This window comes from Chlamydotis macqueenii, chromosome 4 (genome assembly GCF_036417535.1).
Source record: "Chlamydotis macqueenii isolate bChlMac1 chromosome 4, bChlMac1.mat, whole genome shotgun sequence".
In the NCBI taxonomy this organism is placed as follows: domain Eukaryota; kingdom Metazoa; phylum Chordata; class Aves; order Otidiformes; family Otididae; genus Chlamydotis; species Chlamydotis macqueenii.
The window spans coordinates 64733386-64750839 of NC_141559.1; the positions used below are offsets into that span (position 1 = coordinate 64733386).

The following is a 17454-nucleotide window of genomic DNA, read 5'->3' on the forward strand; positions in this document are numbered from 1 at the left end:
AATTCAAAGCAGCACCCAATTCACCTTAAATAGTTCATAAAGATCCTCACAAAGATCCTGTACGAAGTTCATATCAGAAATGCGAGGAAGAACTAAGTCTCTGGTCTCCTGAGAGAAAGGAACTTTTGCTTGAGAAAGCCAAGCCCAGTGAAAGGGATCTAATGCAGAAAAACAGTACACCTTATGATTAACAACAGGCAAAAATTAAATTCTCAGGTGCTTGCCACTAATACAGTACTCTACTGCCTACTGGAAGTTCTCAATAACACATCATTTTCAAAACATTGTTACCCTCGATACCTCTTTTGGCTACAGTTATAAAAGCAGCTTTACAACTACTTAGCCTTTTTCCAAACAGTGAAACTATATTTTAAGTAATAAATATTTAGTTAAAGCAGTAAGTAAACAAGGTATATAAATTAAATACTGTAAACAACAGGAGAGGCAGCCTAGTTTAGCAGTGCAGTTTCCTTTGGAGTAAAATAATGGCTGTGATCAAATAGAAATCTTTCAGATATTTGGCTCATACTTAATCAATTTAAAAGTAGCTACTATATTTTAATTAAAAGTTTAGTTTATTAAAATGCCTTCTTCTAAGCATGCTGAGAAAAATACTCTTAGCTTCTCACATAATTGCTATTAAACAGCTGTTTCAGGAGATATTTTAAAAGTAATTAATATTACCAGATGTTAAACAAGACACCAAACAGTATCAGCTGCAGGAACTGAGGAATGCCACCAGCAGCAGGCCATCCACTGAACTTCCAGACACAGCTCGCAATCCTTGGAGTCTGACCGTCCAGCCAGTTTTCCACCCACCTCACAGTCTGTTTGTCCAGTTCATCTCTCACATTTGACTACAAGAATACTACGAGAGACCATGCAGAAGGCCTCGTAAAGGTCAGTGAAAATCAGTATTCACTGACCTTACCTCATGCACTGAACCAGTCATCATTAAAAATTGTCTAGCCAGTCAAGTACAGCTTGTCCTTGGTAAATCCATGCTGACTTCCTCATCACCTTCTTGTTCTTCATGTGCTTGAATATGGCTTCCAGGAGGATTCATTCCACAGCCTTCATGGAGACTGAGGTTCGGCTACTCCATCATTCCTTGTACCCTGCACCTTGCCCTTCTTGAAGATGGATGTGATACTTACCTTCTTCTAGTCATCAGCAATCCCCCACCTTACTACAGTCTTTCAAGACTGATGAGAAAACAGCCTCACAACATCAGCTCCTATCATGTTTCAAATGCATCCCATCTATTCCTATGAACTTCTGCAATGTCCATTTTGCTTAAGCGCTCCCTTACTTCTGCTCTGGGTAATGATTCCTTCTCAGAGGCTCTGCTTATAAGCTCTGAGACCTAAAAAACTGAGAACAAATCCTACAAGTGAGATCTGAGGCAAAGTCAGCATTGAATAACTTGTTCTTTCTTATGCCTTTTGGCTTTAGATCCTTGTTGCCCTTTATGGTCTCTGCTAGTTTTACTCTAGCTCAACTTTGACTTTCCAGACTCCATTCTCACAGTTTTTTGGACAAAGTGTCTATTTTTCCAGGGGATTCTGGATTCTCCACATATTTTTTTTTTTTTTTTTAAAAAATAACAACTTGATTTTTGTGTCCCAGTTCAGTCAGGAGTTCCCTGTTCATCATGTTGGACCAACTTCCTGCCTTTTGGATAGGCTGTCCTCTGTCTTTGAGGAGACTATCCTTGACAACAAACAAGCTCTATTCATCAAGAAAACATCTTCTACACCCCAAGAGCCTGTGATTTTAAACAACATTCAACAAGTTTACCTTTACAGAGTTGTCACACACTTGTTCAACTGCAAAAGAATTCAAAGAGATCACCCAAGTTTATCACTTTTGATGCTGAAGTAAAAGATAGTAGAAAATAGGCAACAACTGCCATATCTCTAGCACAGCTGCAGAAGTGACTGTAGCCAAGAGGTACATAGGACAGTAACTACTGAGCAGCAAGACGTACAGAGACTATACAGAGCTCTGGGTGGGGTAATTAGCCTTTTGACAGCAAAACAAGCCCACACTTAACAGGCACAACTACCTGGTTGGCTAGTAGTCCATAAAAATAATTATAAACCTTGTTGGGCACTTCCCTTTAAACTATAAGTAGTCAGAGATGTAGTCAGAAGCAATCTAGCTTTAACAGTAATATCAATTTTCAGTCTGCTCAAAAATACTAACTAAAGATTAACTTCTACAAAGTAAGCTAAAACTGAGAACAAGTAAAACCAACACGTAACCTGTCTACTTGTTCATCTACAACAGTACCCTTTGTTTTGAAACGAAGTTTGGTGATTAGAGAGACAACTTGCATATCCTCGCACTCAAGTAATTTCCTACTATGGTTTTCAAAAACATACACAAGAAAAGCGTTGCTAAGTTTTCCCAATTCCACCATCAGTCAGTTTACATACAGTAGTACAGTTATGAATATCCATGTCTTAATATAGTTTAAAAGTAAAAAGGTAAAAAAATATGAACAAGGACTAAATCACATATGCCATTGCAAAAATGGCATTTGTTGTTAACGTACTCTTCTTCAGAATGTTACTTAAAAATTCAATATAACTACAGTGATGATTTCTCAGTTTCTTATTACAACAACCCAAAGTAAAAAATACTTATTTGCAAGTTACTTTCCCAAGAGAAAGATGATTAAAGAATGCAATACTTACATGCCCTCCACTCATCAGGATGCTTAAAAGGAAATGCTAAACCATTGTCAATTGCAGCAATTTTAATAGTAGATTCTTCAGTTACAGTCCACTGGCTATCCTACGGAAGGAATATTTCAAAAATAAGTGATACTTATACACTTACAAAAATAGTGAAACACATTAAAAATACTAAATAATTTACTTTTTAGCTTCACTGCTTAAAGACAACTTAAACAATATAAAAGAGTACCCAAAGAAACTCCAACACATATAACTCTTACTCTGCGACCATTAAAAAGGAGCCCTTCTCCCAAATACAAGAAAGAGCACATAAAAAGCTGAAGAAGTGTCCTTGAGCAACAGTGGGCGGTTTTATTATTATAGGGCAAGCTAGTAACAAAAAAAAATACAGAAAAATGAAAATAACTTCTAGCACTGTTCTCTCCAGACTAGTCTAATCCATATAGCTTTTCCGTTCCTTTTGCCTGGAATAATTTGCAGTTACCGTATTTCTTGAGGCCATGCACCAGGATTAAAGTCATGCACTTAATCCCCTGCAAGACCAAGTTATAAAACTAAACAATTTAAAGACCATAAGTTTCAGAGTATGATTTTCTTACCTTATCTGACAGATCAAGTCCATCATCTTGTTTTTCATACCTGACTAACCAGTTATCGTTACCTCTGTCTTTAAACAGGAAAATGCATGTCACAACACGTCATTTATAAAGAAATCATAATCTAAAGTGATACACAATGACTAATATTGTAAATTGAGAATTTACCAGAGGAATCAGGCAAAACAGTTCAAATTTTTTTTTTGTATCACAATACGTGTTTTTTAGCTTTACTGAAATGTTTGAGGTAACTGATTTACTAGAAAGATAAAAAATCTACCACGTGTTCTTGGGCATGTATTACTGCTTTAGTTTCCCCAACTGGCTGAACATACCGCAAAAATATCAAGAAAGCTAAGATAAACTATTTTTGTCCATTTTATGCAGAAAGATTGCTGGTAGCATGTACTTTTCCTGGGGTGGTAGCATGTACTTTTTCCAGCTGCAATGACTTAATTTTCAAGCTTGTTTTAATGCTGATGGGGAAAGGGAGAAGCCCTCCAAAATTATAGATAGCTTGACGTTTGACTATATGGACAAAACAGACTCTTCAAAGACAGAGGCGGGGAAAACTGAAGCTTCTGAAGAGCCTTTCAGAAGCTGAAAATGTCTGCACTGTTCAGACAAAATTGAGATTGCAGGATTTGCAGGTCCTTCCGTCATCTTAAGGTGCTCCCTTAAGTTTAGTTAAACATCCATCAACAGATTTTCATGTTCTATCATGATTAGATATATTAGATGAAGGTAAAATCATCCAAGTAATGAGGTTTTGCATTTTGAGTATTTTCCTTACGCTTTTAAGAACGTCACAGTTAATAGCCTACTGACAGAATTAAAGCATAATGAAACTATTTGTTTTTAAGCAATATATGAATTAAAGAACATCAAGTAACAGCCAAAAAGAGCTGTTTGGATTTTGTCATATTGCAATGTTTAATCTTTGAATCCAAAGTAAATTTTTTTCCAAAGTTTAAAATGCAACATTCTGACCTTCAGTTGTGAAAAAAGCATCTGAAACACATTAAAAGCCTTCAGCAACAGCTTTCAGCCAGCATTGCTTACCACTTCTGCTTCACTAAAGTGAAGCTGAGAAACATTAACAAATACTGAGAGACATTAACAAATACCTGTATTTCTGATGACATAATCCAAGATAACCAATCTTTCAAACTGTGACTGAAATTCTTTCCTTGTGTTCTCAGGTAAAGGATCAGTTTCAAATTTCCTGAGCCAGTAGTCAGCTTCCTTATACCCTTCAACAAACAGCTGGAAGGAGCCAACCTGAAAATTAAGAAACTGCATTTGGAAAATGCACTTGGGTAGGCCACATAAATAGTCTTAACGTTAACAGAAAAATTGATTATACACTTCTGAAGTTCAGAACACAGGAAGTACGACATTAAAAAAAAAAAATTACTAAGTAGCTTCTCTTTCATTACTAAATTATAAAAAAAGTAAGACCAAATCATTAGGGCTTTCTCATGGTTTTTTGTTTGGTCAGTTGGTTTTTTAAGAATATTTGATTAAGCACTCACTGAGTTTACGAGGAATAAAATGTAGCCAGACAGCTCAACATAATTGAACACTCAGTATTACAAGCAATATATGCAAAACAAAGAGAAAAATAACAACTATTCTTCTTTTCATTGGAAGCACTTGATTCAACAGTTCATAGGAAACTCAAAAATTACAGGAGAAAAAATTTCCTCTACAAAGCTTGTATGTTTCATTGATGAGAATAGCAGCGTTAAACATTTCTTCAAGACAGACACTTTTTGCATGAAAATGGCTGCAATATACTTCCAAAAGAGTCCAAGGAAGAAAACTAAAGATGGCATAGGCTTCGTATGTATGGGCAACAGGAAAGCTGCTCAAGACTAAAATTCAAAAGAAGAGAAGACTTATATTTGAGAAGTAAAATGCAGATACATGCACACATGCAGAGACACGGATAAGTACAGCATATGGAACAACCATGCTGACACAAGCTTGCACTGCCTATGTCCTGCAGATCAAAATTGCTAGGAACCGACAGAAGTGGATTAACCAAACTGTACATAATCTGTGTTTTAAAAGTCTAGGACTAGAACACTGTGGTGATATTTTGGGGATGCAATAAGGCTCATTAGGCAAGAAAGATGCGAGGTTTTAGTCAGTGGAGTACTGAGCACAAGATGAAAGGAAGATAGGATGAACACAACAACAGGATACCTAAATTAGTAAAACAAACAATAGAAGGGGGGGGGAGATTTAGGAAAACTGAAAGAACTACATAAAATGCAGGGGAGAAATAATTAGACAATATAAAAACATGACACTGAAGGGAAGTGTACAAAACAGTCAAGAAAAAGAAACTAAACAGCACGAGATGTACAACATTTTCACATGTTACTCCTCCAGCAGAAAGTCAGACTGCAGACTAATACAAGAAGTGGCAAGATCATTAAAGCAGTTTAAATGAAGGAATGATGTAACAGAGTGGATAGATTTTGCATAGGAACAGTCATATTTATCAAACTTCAGACATTCAGAGAGAGTTTTCAACAAGCAACAAGGTTTTTCTTCTACTTTTGAAGTTACCTATAAATATATTTTTTTTCTTAATTCAAAGCTTTGTGTAAGAATCAAGAAATGCACAAATTACTTATTTTTCATCTTACCTTAGGAGGTAGTCCAATTCGATTAAATTTTTTAGCAACTTTTGGCACTTTCTCTAAAGCATATTTTTTTCCTCTTGACTTCGCACGATCTATTGCACTGTAATTAAAGGTCTCACTGACAAGCCAGACAACCTTAAAATATGAAAGTTAAAAACACAGCTCAGAATTCCCTATTATTTCAATTATAAATTTACAGTAAATTTTATGCTTAGTTGTCAAAAAAGCAAAAAGAAAACATCAAGCATTACCAACAGAAACATTACATGAAAAGGTGAATATTTGCTATTTTACATATCTCAAACAAAAATGTGGTAAAGATTTATAAGTGGGAATCTTTATATGCTGCTTTTTGCAATTCTGATGCATCTCACTAAAACATTGGGCACAAAAATGTCAGACAATGCTAGAAACCAAAGTTGTCCAAAGAAGAGATTCAATTCAGATTGCAAATTTATCCTTCAAAACAAAATTCACCATCACTATTTCTACACCAAACTACTGTGCCTTTGGATTGGCAATAGTGTAAGTGACTGAGGGATCATGCATGATATACAAGCACGTCCCCACAACTACAGTCCAGAGACTGACAAATCCATCACTACATATTCCTTTGCATTCAATAATTTATGCATTTTATCTTTTACCTTAGTTTTAGGTACAACTCCTAGTCCCAGCTTGTCATCCACAAGATAGGCACCAGCTTCAGAGAGGTATCCCTGATTTGGAACAAGGCAGCCTCTGCCAAAGCAGCAAGGACAACAAACTTTATGAAAATATTTGGTCCATTTTGGATTTAGATGTCCATAAGGCTCTTCAGATTTTGGTTTGAACACTCCAATAATTTTCTAGGATAAATAATATAAAATTAAAGTATTAGTGCTTTATGCTGCAAAAGATGAAAATTATTTTGAAAATTAGTTAATTGAAAGTATTAGTTACTATACATTGCATTTTACAGTTGCCCTTTTTAGATGATAAATTAATCTGGAATACCATTTTGTTATTTTTATTATTTCATCATCAAATGTTTGTCTAGAGGCAGTACAAATTCAAAATCAGCTAACATTTACTAGTTTTTCAAAATTAGAGGACTGCATTTTAGAATACACTATTTTTTAATATTGTAATTTTTCACAAAGGAGGTTTTAAAAGTAGTTTTAAAAATCATTTTCAGCCCACCAATTAACTCATTGACAAGCTATTTCAGACAGAGACATAATGGAACCAGGAAAGTAACAAACATACAGATTGCTAGTAAATCAAATGCTAAAAATCAAATGCTACCTTTTCTCTTTTGTATCTATTTTATTTATTGCTTTAAGCTAGAATGGATCAAAATGTTCTGCACTTTGCAATTCCAAAGTATGGTGTCCTTTACCCCTACCACCTCAACTCAAAGCTGACAATAGTTCAGATTATCAGCCACCATTTACGTAGGGTACAGGGTACTGTGTCTAATTTTGGACACTATGCTTCAAGAAACCTGTTAACAAACTGAAGAAATCTGAAAAAAACAATGAGAATAAGCACAAAATTTGTGAATACTGAGAGACTACAAGTAGAGGTAGGAGAACATGGGGCACAATGAACTATGTAAGAGGCTGCTATAGAGAAAAAAGGAACAACACATTTACTGTTACCTAGCTGAGAAACGACAGGTTTAAATCCCAGCAGGTAAGTTGCAAAGAAAAAAAACTTTTGAACTTTTGGCTCAAGACTGGAACAGACTGCCAGGTTGTGGAGTCTCCAGAACAGGATGTCACTAACTACAGGTTAGTTAGACATTCATCAGGAATCATGTTAATAGGATCCTGCTCCACAACACAGGCATTAAATAGATGATTTATCAAGGTACCTCCTACACATGATTCTATATTTGTTAACCTCAAACCGCAAGATTATTACCACACTAAAATATATAACCTTCCAATTGTCTGTGATAAACTTTAGCCTAGTGCATAGTCCATGTAATGACTCTTGTATAGCTCAAGTGAAACGCTGTAGAAATGCTGCATCTTCATTCCTTCTCGCATGACCGTGTGAGAAGGAATCAAATTCTTATCTAATAAAGATTTAAGAACAACTGTTTAAGAAGCATTTTCACATATAAATACTGCCTGTTGTTGCACCAACAGTCATAGTTGACTTACATTCTTAAGTAATTAACAAGTTTGCTGGCAGTCAGAAACCAGCATTCTGCTTCAGTAACTGCTCTTTCCACTGGATTAGGGAGAGGACCTGACTAGTTGTTCTAGCTTCTTCGCCCACTTTTGCCAAGACAATCTAACTAGTCCAAGATTGTTCAAGGCAATCTTGCTTTGTCCAAGACAAACTAATGGCAGAGAACTTATTTTATTCAGTTTGTAAACAGATTACACAAGACACCAGGTATTAGTGGCATAACCTGTCTTGTCTATCTATTTTGATTTATTCACATCAATTACTGGGAGAAATAAGTTACAAAATATCACTATTTGCATTCACTCTATAGAACAAACTTCCTATCAACAGGGGCAGGAAACAAACAAACAAAAACTCTCTTGTTTTCAGTATGCTATTATCTGTGATTCTAAGGTTACATTCAAAATCACGAGCAAGTTCTGTGCAACTGCACAGACACAATTCACTTCAGACCTACACAAAGAGTTACGCTTACAATAAATATTCTACACAATGTGAAAGGCCAGGATGTTCTCTGAACACTTTACTTTTTTAAAAATCACAACACTTTGGAAACTGAATTTACTTGGTATATTAGTTTAGTCAAAATTCTAATGTAAGGTTTAGAATTGTTAAAAAAGTTATTTATTCGTTTTCCTGTTGAATCACATGTATCTACCTGCTCAAAACCAAGCTAGCAGCTTTTCATTTCCCAGAAACATAGTGGTGTACTTGGTAGTACATGCCAAATCATTAACTATCTCTCTCCTGAGTCACTCTTTGGATAATACTTTCTAGAAACTGCCTATTTTAAAAAGGAGCTCAGCTCATTCCATTACTTGCCTGGACCATACTATGCTATACTATCAAATCAAGATACGGTTTTCAAGGTTTCATTGAAGTTAAAACATTGCTAAACTTTACAAAGCCACTGCTGTTGAGGACCAGAGTAGAACCAGAAAGCTCAGTATGTAGACAGCCTACCAAAGCCAGTCCTAATTATGCAAGTCAAAATTAATTTCTAGACTGATCCCATTGACATTACCAATCAGCCAATAGCTAAACTGTCAACAACATGTTTCAGAACAGTTTGTAACAGACACAATGTCTTTTACTTTATTGATTACACCACGAACAACAAACGCAGAAATATTCAACACTTCAGCAACAGTGCTGCTTAAGTACTGAACAGCTTCATATCATTACACAATTATGCCAACAAATAAAAAAAAAATCAGTAATTTTAATTAGGCAACTGCAGATCTATCTTTCTGATAGACCCAAATCAGCAAATAAGATGACCCGATGGACATAGGTTTTTTTTAACCTGTGACTTGGTATTAGTGTGCTAAACACTTCAGAAGCTGATCAGTAAGAAGGCTTTGCACATCTTTAATAAGTTCTTTCCCAGCATAAGGAAGGAGAGGTTACTCAAGAAGAACAGGAGAAAGCAAGTCACAAAACTGGTCCGAAGCAGAATGACGCAACACTCTCGCCAAACAGGATATGAAATCCATTCTACAAACGGGAGTTGCACTACTGACAAAATGAAGTTTTATCAGACCTTTTACATGGATAACAAGTTTAGACAAGCTCTAAATTCAGTGCAAACAAAAGCAAAATTGAAAGTCAGCATAAGGTTTGAATATGTATATATAAGCATACAACCTGAAAACCTTCAAAGAACTAAACTACCAAAGTAGGAAAGTGATCTGAAGCCTAAAAAGTCTCCTGAAAGTTTGAAGAGGTTTTCATATAAACATCATTATACATAACAGCAAGAATTCCACAGAGTGATTAGAGAAAGAAGTATTTTTTCCTTCCAGTTTCAAAAAGAGACAGACCCTCCTTCACAACCTACTTTGGCTCTCCTCCAGCAGAATGAAGGGGGCCACTACTAACAAATGTTCCTAGAACACCAGAGTATGAACCACAATGCACAGCTCTTAGAAGATTTTGAAGGGATAGTTCTGCCACTTTCCGTCTTAGAAATAAATTCACAAGTTCTGCCATTTTCTATCTTAGAAATAAATTCACAAGTTCATATCTTTATTTGTATTAAGTCAGGTAATTATTCTAAAAATCACTCATTCAATAAAGTGTAAAAACTATCACCAGAAGTGGCATTAAAACAAACCAAATGAAAATTAAGTGGCAAAATAGGAATATATACTGTAATGACCAATTACATGAATAAAAGCTAAACAAAAAAAACGATACTTCCTAAACGAATGGGCAATGACCATTTTGGTGATGCAAGGAAGACCAACAATCTTGAATACGTTCTGAAAATCTAGGAACTTATAGTGTCACAACTTCCATGTCCAACACAACTGGGATCTTCAGGATTAATGAACACCTATATTTACCCAAGACCAGAAGGTTGCTGATTGAGCTTAAAATAAAATCAAATACAACAAATTAACAAAGGTGTGGGAGTCTTCTTTTTGGAACAGGCTGGTGAGCAGAGGAAGTATGTCTGATTTAAAGAAAACAATGTGAAAGTATGTCTGAAACACCATTTTCTTTTCAAAAGTAATGCTAACCAAATGTTACTCTTCAATATCTTCAAGATATTCAGGGAACTGCTGCTTTTCTGTCTCAAAGTAACCTTAGGACACCTCTCTGATGATCACTATTCAAGGCACCATTTACCACGAAGGGAGGGGAAACCAAATCTTCAAGCTAAGATTCAATAGACATGTACAAGTAAAAAGGTAGATTTGTTTATATCACTCTTCTTGCCCATCTACTAATAATATAGAAGGAAGACGACATGACCTAAATAAAAGACTATCTAAAAAGAAAAGAAATAAAAATAAAGGAGGCTTGGCTAAAGAAACCTAAACAGTATCCAAATCAGCAGTTCAGTTGTGTCAAAAAAATCAATTGAAACATACAACGAACAAAATGTTAGATTCTGTATAAAGGAATACATGAATTGTTTTCAGATGTTAAAGAAGCTCTTTTATTTTCTCCATATTTCTTTGGTGCAGATCATTCAAAACATGGTAAAACTGCAACAGAGAAATAAGAGTTATTTTGGCTTAGCTTATGCTGCAAGACATAATCAGAAATCTAAATATTACTTGTGTTGATTTTTCCAACATAGATTTTGGCATACCATAAATTATTAAACAACTTCATTTAAATTAATTTCCATTGAAATATAATTTTAAAATTTGCATTTTAAACTCATAGTGCTAGTGTCTTTGACTTTGCAGTAACATGCTCACCCCCTTTGGATCCTTGGCAAAGTAACTTCCACTGGATCCTTGAGAGATTCTTTCTGGAAAAACTCCACACTCTATAGCTTGTTCTGCTCTCAGAATAATTTCTGCAAATTCAGGATCATCTATAAACATATTCATATCAGCAGCGTGTCCTGCATGCCCTGAAAAATAACAAAACAAGCAATCTTAAGTGTAATTTGTACTAGGAATTAACAACAACATAAGTAAACACACTGAAAAGCTAACAGCCTTCCCTGCTAATGCCTATTCAACAGCAGGCTGAAAAATCTGGTCCATCAAAGCAGTGCAAGTTTTCCCACTGATTTACCCACATCTAATCACCCAAGTCTGCAACAACTAATTTGAGACTACCAATGCAAAGTGTTTATACTTTTCAAGGATTTTTTTTTTTTAATTCACATAGGGAAGGCTATAAGAAAAAAAAAATATCTTCAAAATAATAACCGTAAAAAAATGCTATAGATTTTACATATCATTTTTATTAAGATTTTTGTGTCCTATTATAGGGAAAGCTACCTGAAAGTAAACTGCCCCTCACCCACTACCTATTACAATGGTATCATACCATTCATTTAACAGCTTGGCTAACGTGTTCATTATCTGCTAAGACACAGGATGTTACTCACAAAACAATCCGTTACATGGAGCACTGATAGTGGCACCAAAATCACCACGAAGAACTGCATGCCATCCCCATTCCAACATTAAAACTCTATCAACCACTTGTAGAATTTATTTGCATACTGACCAAGAGATCAACTCTATACGGGCACTTATGCAAACTCTACACAAACATTTAGAAAGATAACTAGAAAAGAAGTTCCCAGGATTTAATACTTCTATTGCTCTTTAAACTTTTTCAAATTATTTCTCTGCAAGTTTTGAAACTGTAGATTTCTGTACCTTACTTTTAAGACTAGGACTATTCCACTTTCTTACCGAGTGCATTATAATGGGTCTGTGCATTAAGGCTCATTTTTGCATTAAGAAGTAGCTACGTTACACTAAATTAAACATTCACAGATAAAGTTGCCTTGTTCTCATTTCAGGACTTTCAGAAACATAAGATAAAATAAAAACAAAAAAACATACATTCTTCTGGAATGATGATACGGAATCCATTCAGAAAGATACTCCTGAACAGTTTGTGGATAGCCAAATAAAAAATAAATAATAAAAATAACTCTTGATGTTTTGGAATGCCTTTTTTGTAGCACAAGACAATCTTAAATTTTCTAGAACATTCCCACTTGTTTGTATGAACCACTCACAAATAATAACACAGCTTCCAAACAAAAACAACTAAAAAGTATAAAACATAGGAAAATCTTAGTATAAGCTGGCAATAGGAAGAGAAGCCTTAAAACTAATAACAGCTCATTCTTAAGGATCAACAGCTACAATCCACTGGATCAGAATCTGTTAGACTATTTGGCCAATACTTCTGTGATAAACTACAGTTTAATTTTAAGTGAGTTAAGGAAATAAATCAAAAACCCCACAATATACTTATTTTTATGGAAAGTCTCCTCGAATCAGTGGTTCTTATTCCATATTCAAGCTTCCACTATCTCTACATGAGAAACATCACATCATACAGCTGAGCTGCAACTACTACATATTTTTGTCAGTGAAAGCAAAACCAGGGTTGTGCATTATACTGTTACCAAATGAAATGCAACATCAAGTTGCTCTGCACGCTAATCTTCCAGATGAAGTGCACCTACAGATGAACTTTCTGTCACAGGGATTTAAGTTGTCTATGCAGAAGACAACTTTCTCAGAGGTCAGTTTTTCACTTCTATGCATTCATTCCAGAATCTAAAACCATAAGAAGTCTCACTGTCTTGAGAAATTTCTTCAACCATGTCTTTTCCAGCATAAAAGATAACTGCAGGAAAATACATTCAATTAAAAAACCAAATTAAAACCAAACAAATTAAAAACTACATTATGCTGTATGCTCAACGAAGAGGATTTTTTTTTTCATTTAATATTTGTTTATTAATGCTGCTGTGCTACCAGAAAGCCTTGTTACCAGAGTGATGTGGCGATACATATAGGCTAAAAACAAGGAAACTGGTAGTTTTAAGAAGTTTCCTTACAGTTTATCAACACTCTCCACATGAAAATAAGCCACTTTAATTAAAGCTAGTGTTTGCTCAATGTGGCAGGGTTTTCTGAGTTGGTTTCTTCAAAAATTATTTTAATTAAGTTTTCCACTGTGAAGGCATGTTATAGTCACAACTTACTTCCAGTACAGTCTCTGAACTTACAAGTATAACTAATCAGGGTATTTTCTCGCAACCGCTCTTGAAAACTACTCTTCTCATTAAACTCCCACTCAGGAGACCAGGGCCCACACACACACAGTCTAACTACGCAGCTCAATAACTCTTTTTTATTAATTTGGACAAGGCCTAAGGCTGTGAAGCTGCTATACTTGAATTATGAGGACACGCCAAAGAACATAAGAACGCTATCATCCACGTATACACCTCAACTTGTTCTTCCATCACTTTAATGTGACATAAGCTAAACTAATACACTTCACAGGAGCAACACGTATGAACTCCTTCAATGCTAAACTAGCTTCATACTATTTTAACATAATTAAAGGCAGTCCCTTTAACAAAATCCATCTTTTTCAATAGAGTCTGATCTTCTGACCATAATTTCATTATGAAAACACTCTCCGTGTTGCAATAACTTGCATGAATAACATCTGTTGCATGTTTGTCCCATGCGATACGTGAAACAATCCTGTACCTTCAAGTGTTAGACGGATAAGGAAACAAGAGCAAGAGATGAGATTCTGTGATCACAGTTCTAAGATTTTCTTGGGATCTGCCCCCAGAGTACATAAGACCTTCTGCACTCATCATCCCCACTGCCCCAGTGGTGCAAGACCCACCGCTCCAGTCTCCACTCTGAACATTAACTACAATGTTTTCCTAGAAGCACTCTCATTAACACACCTTAAGTGTTGTGAGAACAAAAGAGAACTCCAACATTTTAACCGCATGTTCGCACTACAGGTCTGGTCTGCGCTTGGGACCACTGGTTAAAAGATGAGATTTTTTTCTCACGGTTAAACACAGCATACTAGCAAAAGCTCTCTGTGGCTACTAAAAAAAAAAAGTTACTAAACTTATTTTCCTAAAATTGATTAGGGTTTTGTTTTGATTTTTTAAAAATATGCTACTGTTGCAAAAGGAACAATTTCTACCACTCTCTGGCAAAAAAAAAAAAAAAAAAGTACTACAGTATAATTACAACAGCAAACACTAACAAAAGATACAAGTTCACAGATTTTCATCAGCAAACCTTTCTTAGATGTACATCTATTTACAAAGTTGCACGGAATCAGAAAGCTTCAAAGTCTAAAGAAAAAAAGTAAGCAATAAATATTGTGTAGTTTATCATCTTGCCGATGTATTTAGAATTAGTTAATGGCCACGCTTATGCTTCTTTTCAAATTCATAACTAAGTTTCTGCGTTTCTGAACTTTCACATCATACTTCTTTCTCTCTTCAAAAATGGATTTCAAAACATGTAAAGCAGATAAATTTTTATGAAACCCAAAGATACCACAGAAAAGTCCACATCTAAAACTCTTAATATATGTGATGGTACAAAGAAGTGAACAGATGATTGGAGCAAGAAAGAGAAACAGAGTATTTTTTTTTTTTAACAGGATGAAAAGATGGGGGTCATAAGCAAGTAATTGCTGGAGTAGAAAACTTTGACAGAGTTCGCCAAGTGTCGAGGAAGTAGGAGCCAGCCCCACCACAGGACACAGCTTGTACGAGATGCAAAAGCCAAAAGTTTTTTTGTTTTTTTTTAAAAAAAAAAAAAAAAAGACAGAAACAAACAAAGTAAAGCCCAACAAAACAGAAGACGGAGAAGAAGTAACAGTGGAGACACTCAGGAAGACGTAAATGAGTTCGTGCAGCCCCGCACATAAAGACAAAGCACTGGAATTTCGAGCCGTTCACAGGATTTTCCCTTCAAAGGCTACCAGCCAGCCAGCCCACGGGCCGAGCCAGGGCAACGCACCTCTGCGCCCTCCGACAGCTCGTCGCCAGCTCCCGAGGAGGCAGGGGCACCTCAAGGAGGCACTGGGCACGGCACATCAACCCTCCTTTACTTCCTGCGGGTATTTTTCTAGCCTCGCTGGCACGACCGGACAGGGGCCAGAGACACCCGAGCAGCCCAGCCCGGGCAGCCCGCCCCCCGCCGCTCCCCTCCGCGTTCAGCCGAGCCCGCCGGCGGCCCCGGGCCGTACCTGCGGCGGCGCGGGGCTCCTTGTCCCAGGCGGCGCCCGCTCGGCGGCCGCGGCCGGTGCCCGACGCCCGCAGGAGAGGCTCGTCCTCTCCATCCCCCTCGGGCCCCGAGTCCTCCTCACCCTCCTCCTCCTCCTCCTCCAGCCCCGGCTCCCCACACAGCCGCACAGCCCCGCCGGGGCCGCCTTTCGCCCCTTGCGGCCCCCACCAGGGCGGCCCTCCCTGAGGCGCCGGCCCCGCCAGGAGCAGCAGCCGCTCATCGGGCTCCTCAGCACCCGGCTCCGCCATGGGCGGCCGCGGCCGGGGGCCGAGCAGCGGTGGGAGGCGGCGCCGGGCGGGCTCAGGCCCCTCTACCGCAACCCATGGCGCCCTCAGCCGCCAGCGCCACCTCCGCGGCCACGGCGCCGGTCACGGCGCTGCGCGTGCGCGCGGCACCGGCACCCCGCCCCCGCCGCCGCTACCTGCCTTAAAGGGGCCGCGGGCCCGAGCGGCGCTTGCGGGGTGCCCCGCGCTCCGGGGGCTGTGCCAGCCCCGCCGGACCAGCTCGTGGGTCCAAGCGGCAACCGAGACCGGGCTTTAGGAAGGGGGAATACACTGTCATTGTTTCCATGTCCCCCCAGCCATCCTTGCGTCGTCACCTGGAAGAAATAGCACTGTAACTGTAATAGCCTTCCATCAGACACTGACGTGGGTGCCTTCTACCACAGCTTCCTATAGAAGAGGGGTTTTCCTCAGTGCAGGACTGAAAAGATTTTGGTGAAATATGGGAGAAAGATACACACATAAAGTGCTTGCCTAGAACTCGGATTCTGGATTACACTGGGAGCAAATCAGTTCCCAGCTAAAATAGTAACTGCACCTATCTATTAGTCATTATTCTCGTGATTACTCGTGATACAAGGATTCATTCTGCACATTACCTGGATTCATGGAAAGCAAATTACTCTGCTCGGTTACCAACAAAATAAAACCTTACTGAAATGCCCGACTTGTGTTTGTTTTGTCTCGGGTTACCTGTCAGCCGATGGACTTTGGAACTAAGTAGAGTGTCATTTACTTATGTAACTACTAATATCTGTAACATTTGATAAAATCTGTTCACACTGGCGTTTTTGGTTACACTCCTTTCTATTGAAAGTGAACATATTCAGTCAACTGTGACTCCAGATAAATAGCCATTTTATGCCTAGTAAACAAGTATATGAAGGTTAAAGCAACAGGATGTAATTTTCTATACAGAAAATTATACCAATGTTAATTCCTGTGTGAAGCGAACAAAAAGATCAGACTAGAGTGGGAGAAGTGTGACATTTTGTGCAGCAGATCATTAAGGAAGCCTGCATCTCCCTTTAGCTGCATTAGTTACGAGTGAGTTGTGGCTGCTTCAATAACGTTCTGTCAAACTGTTCATCCATGGGTTTCTAAAAAGTTTGAAAGTTCCTTCTTTTGAATAAAGCAAACAAGAAATAACTCATTAGTTATTTCTTCTGGTTTAGGGATTCAGCTACACATGCTAGTGTATGTCTAAACACAGCAAACTCTTAGTTTTCATCTCCTACTGCAATGAGAATTCTGTAACTTGCTCACAGATCTTGATCTGACAGTCTTCACATTGCCTCAGTCTTCAGTAGCGCAGAGTTCAAACACTATGACAGCTCATAATTAAACAAAATACACACCACCGCCATAGTTATTAATAAACTATTAACTTTAATTCTGAGTAGCTAATACTCTGAATTAGCCACCTGGATTAAAATTACTAACAATTAAATCATGCAAATAAGTCGGATCAT

At 37.5% G+C, this 17454-nt stretch overlaps 1 protein-coding gene across 3 annotated transcripts in view; it reads right to left on the reverse strand.

Moving 5' to 3' along the window:
* The window catches only part of PI4K2B (phosphatidylinositol 4-kinase type 2 beta), a 22091-nt gene extending 6106 nt beyond the window's left edge, over positions 1-15985 (reverse strand). For 2 of the 3 annotated variants that reach the window (XM_086746786.1, XM_086746784.1), the window contains exons 1-8: positions 15664-15985; positions 11358-11515; positions 6606-6806; positions 5962-6093; positions 4429-4582; positions 3305-3372; positions 2703-2802; positions 25-158 (exon numbers count right to left, since the gene is read on the reverse strand). In XM_086746786.1, the coding sequence (XP_086602912.1) occupies positions 25-158; positions 2703-2802; positions 3305-3372; positions 4429-4582; positions 5962-6093; positions 6606-6806; positions 11358-11515; positions 15664-15949 (1233 nt within the window). In that variant the 5' untranslated portion in view covers positions 15950-15985. Of the gene's footprint in view, positions 1-24; positions 159-684; positions 1075-2702; positions 2803-3304; positions 3373-4428; positions 4583-5961; positions 6094-6605; positions 6807-11357; positions 11516-15663 lie in introns of those variants that run through there. The other variant, XR_015258428.1, reaches the window with a different exon arrangement.
* Positions 15986-17454: the final 1469 nt, after the last annotated feature.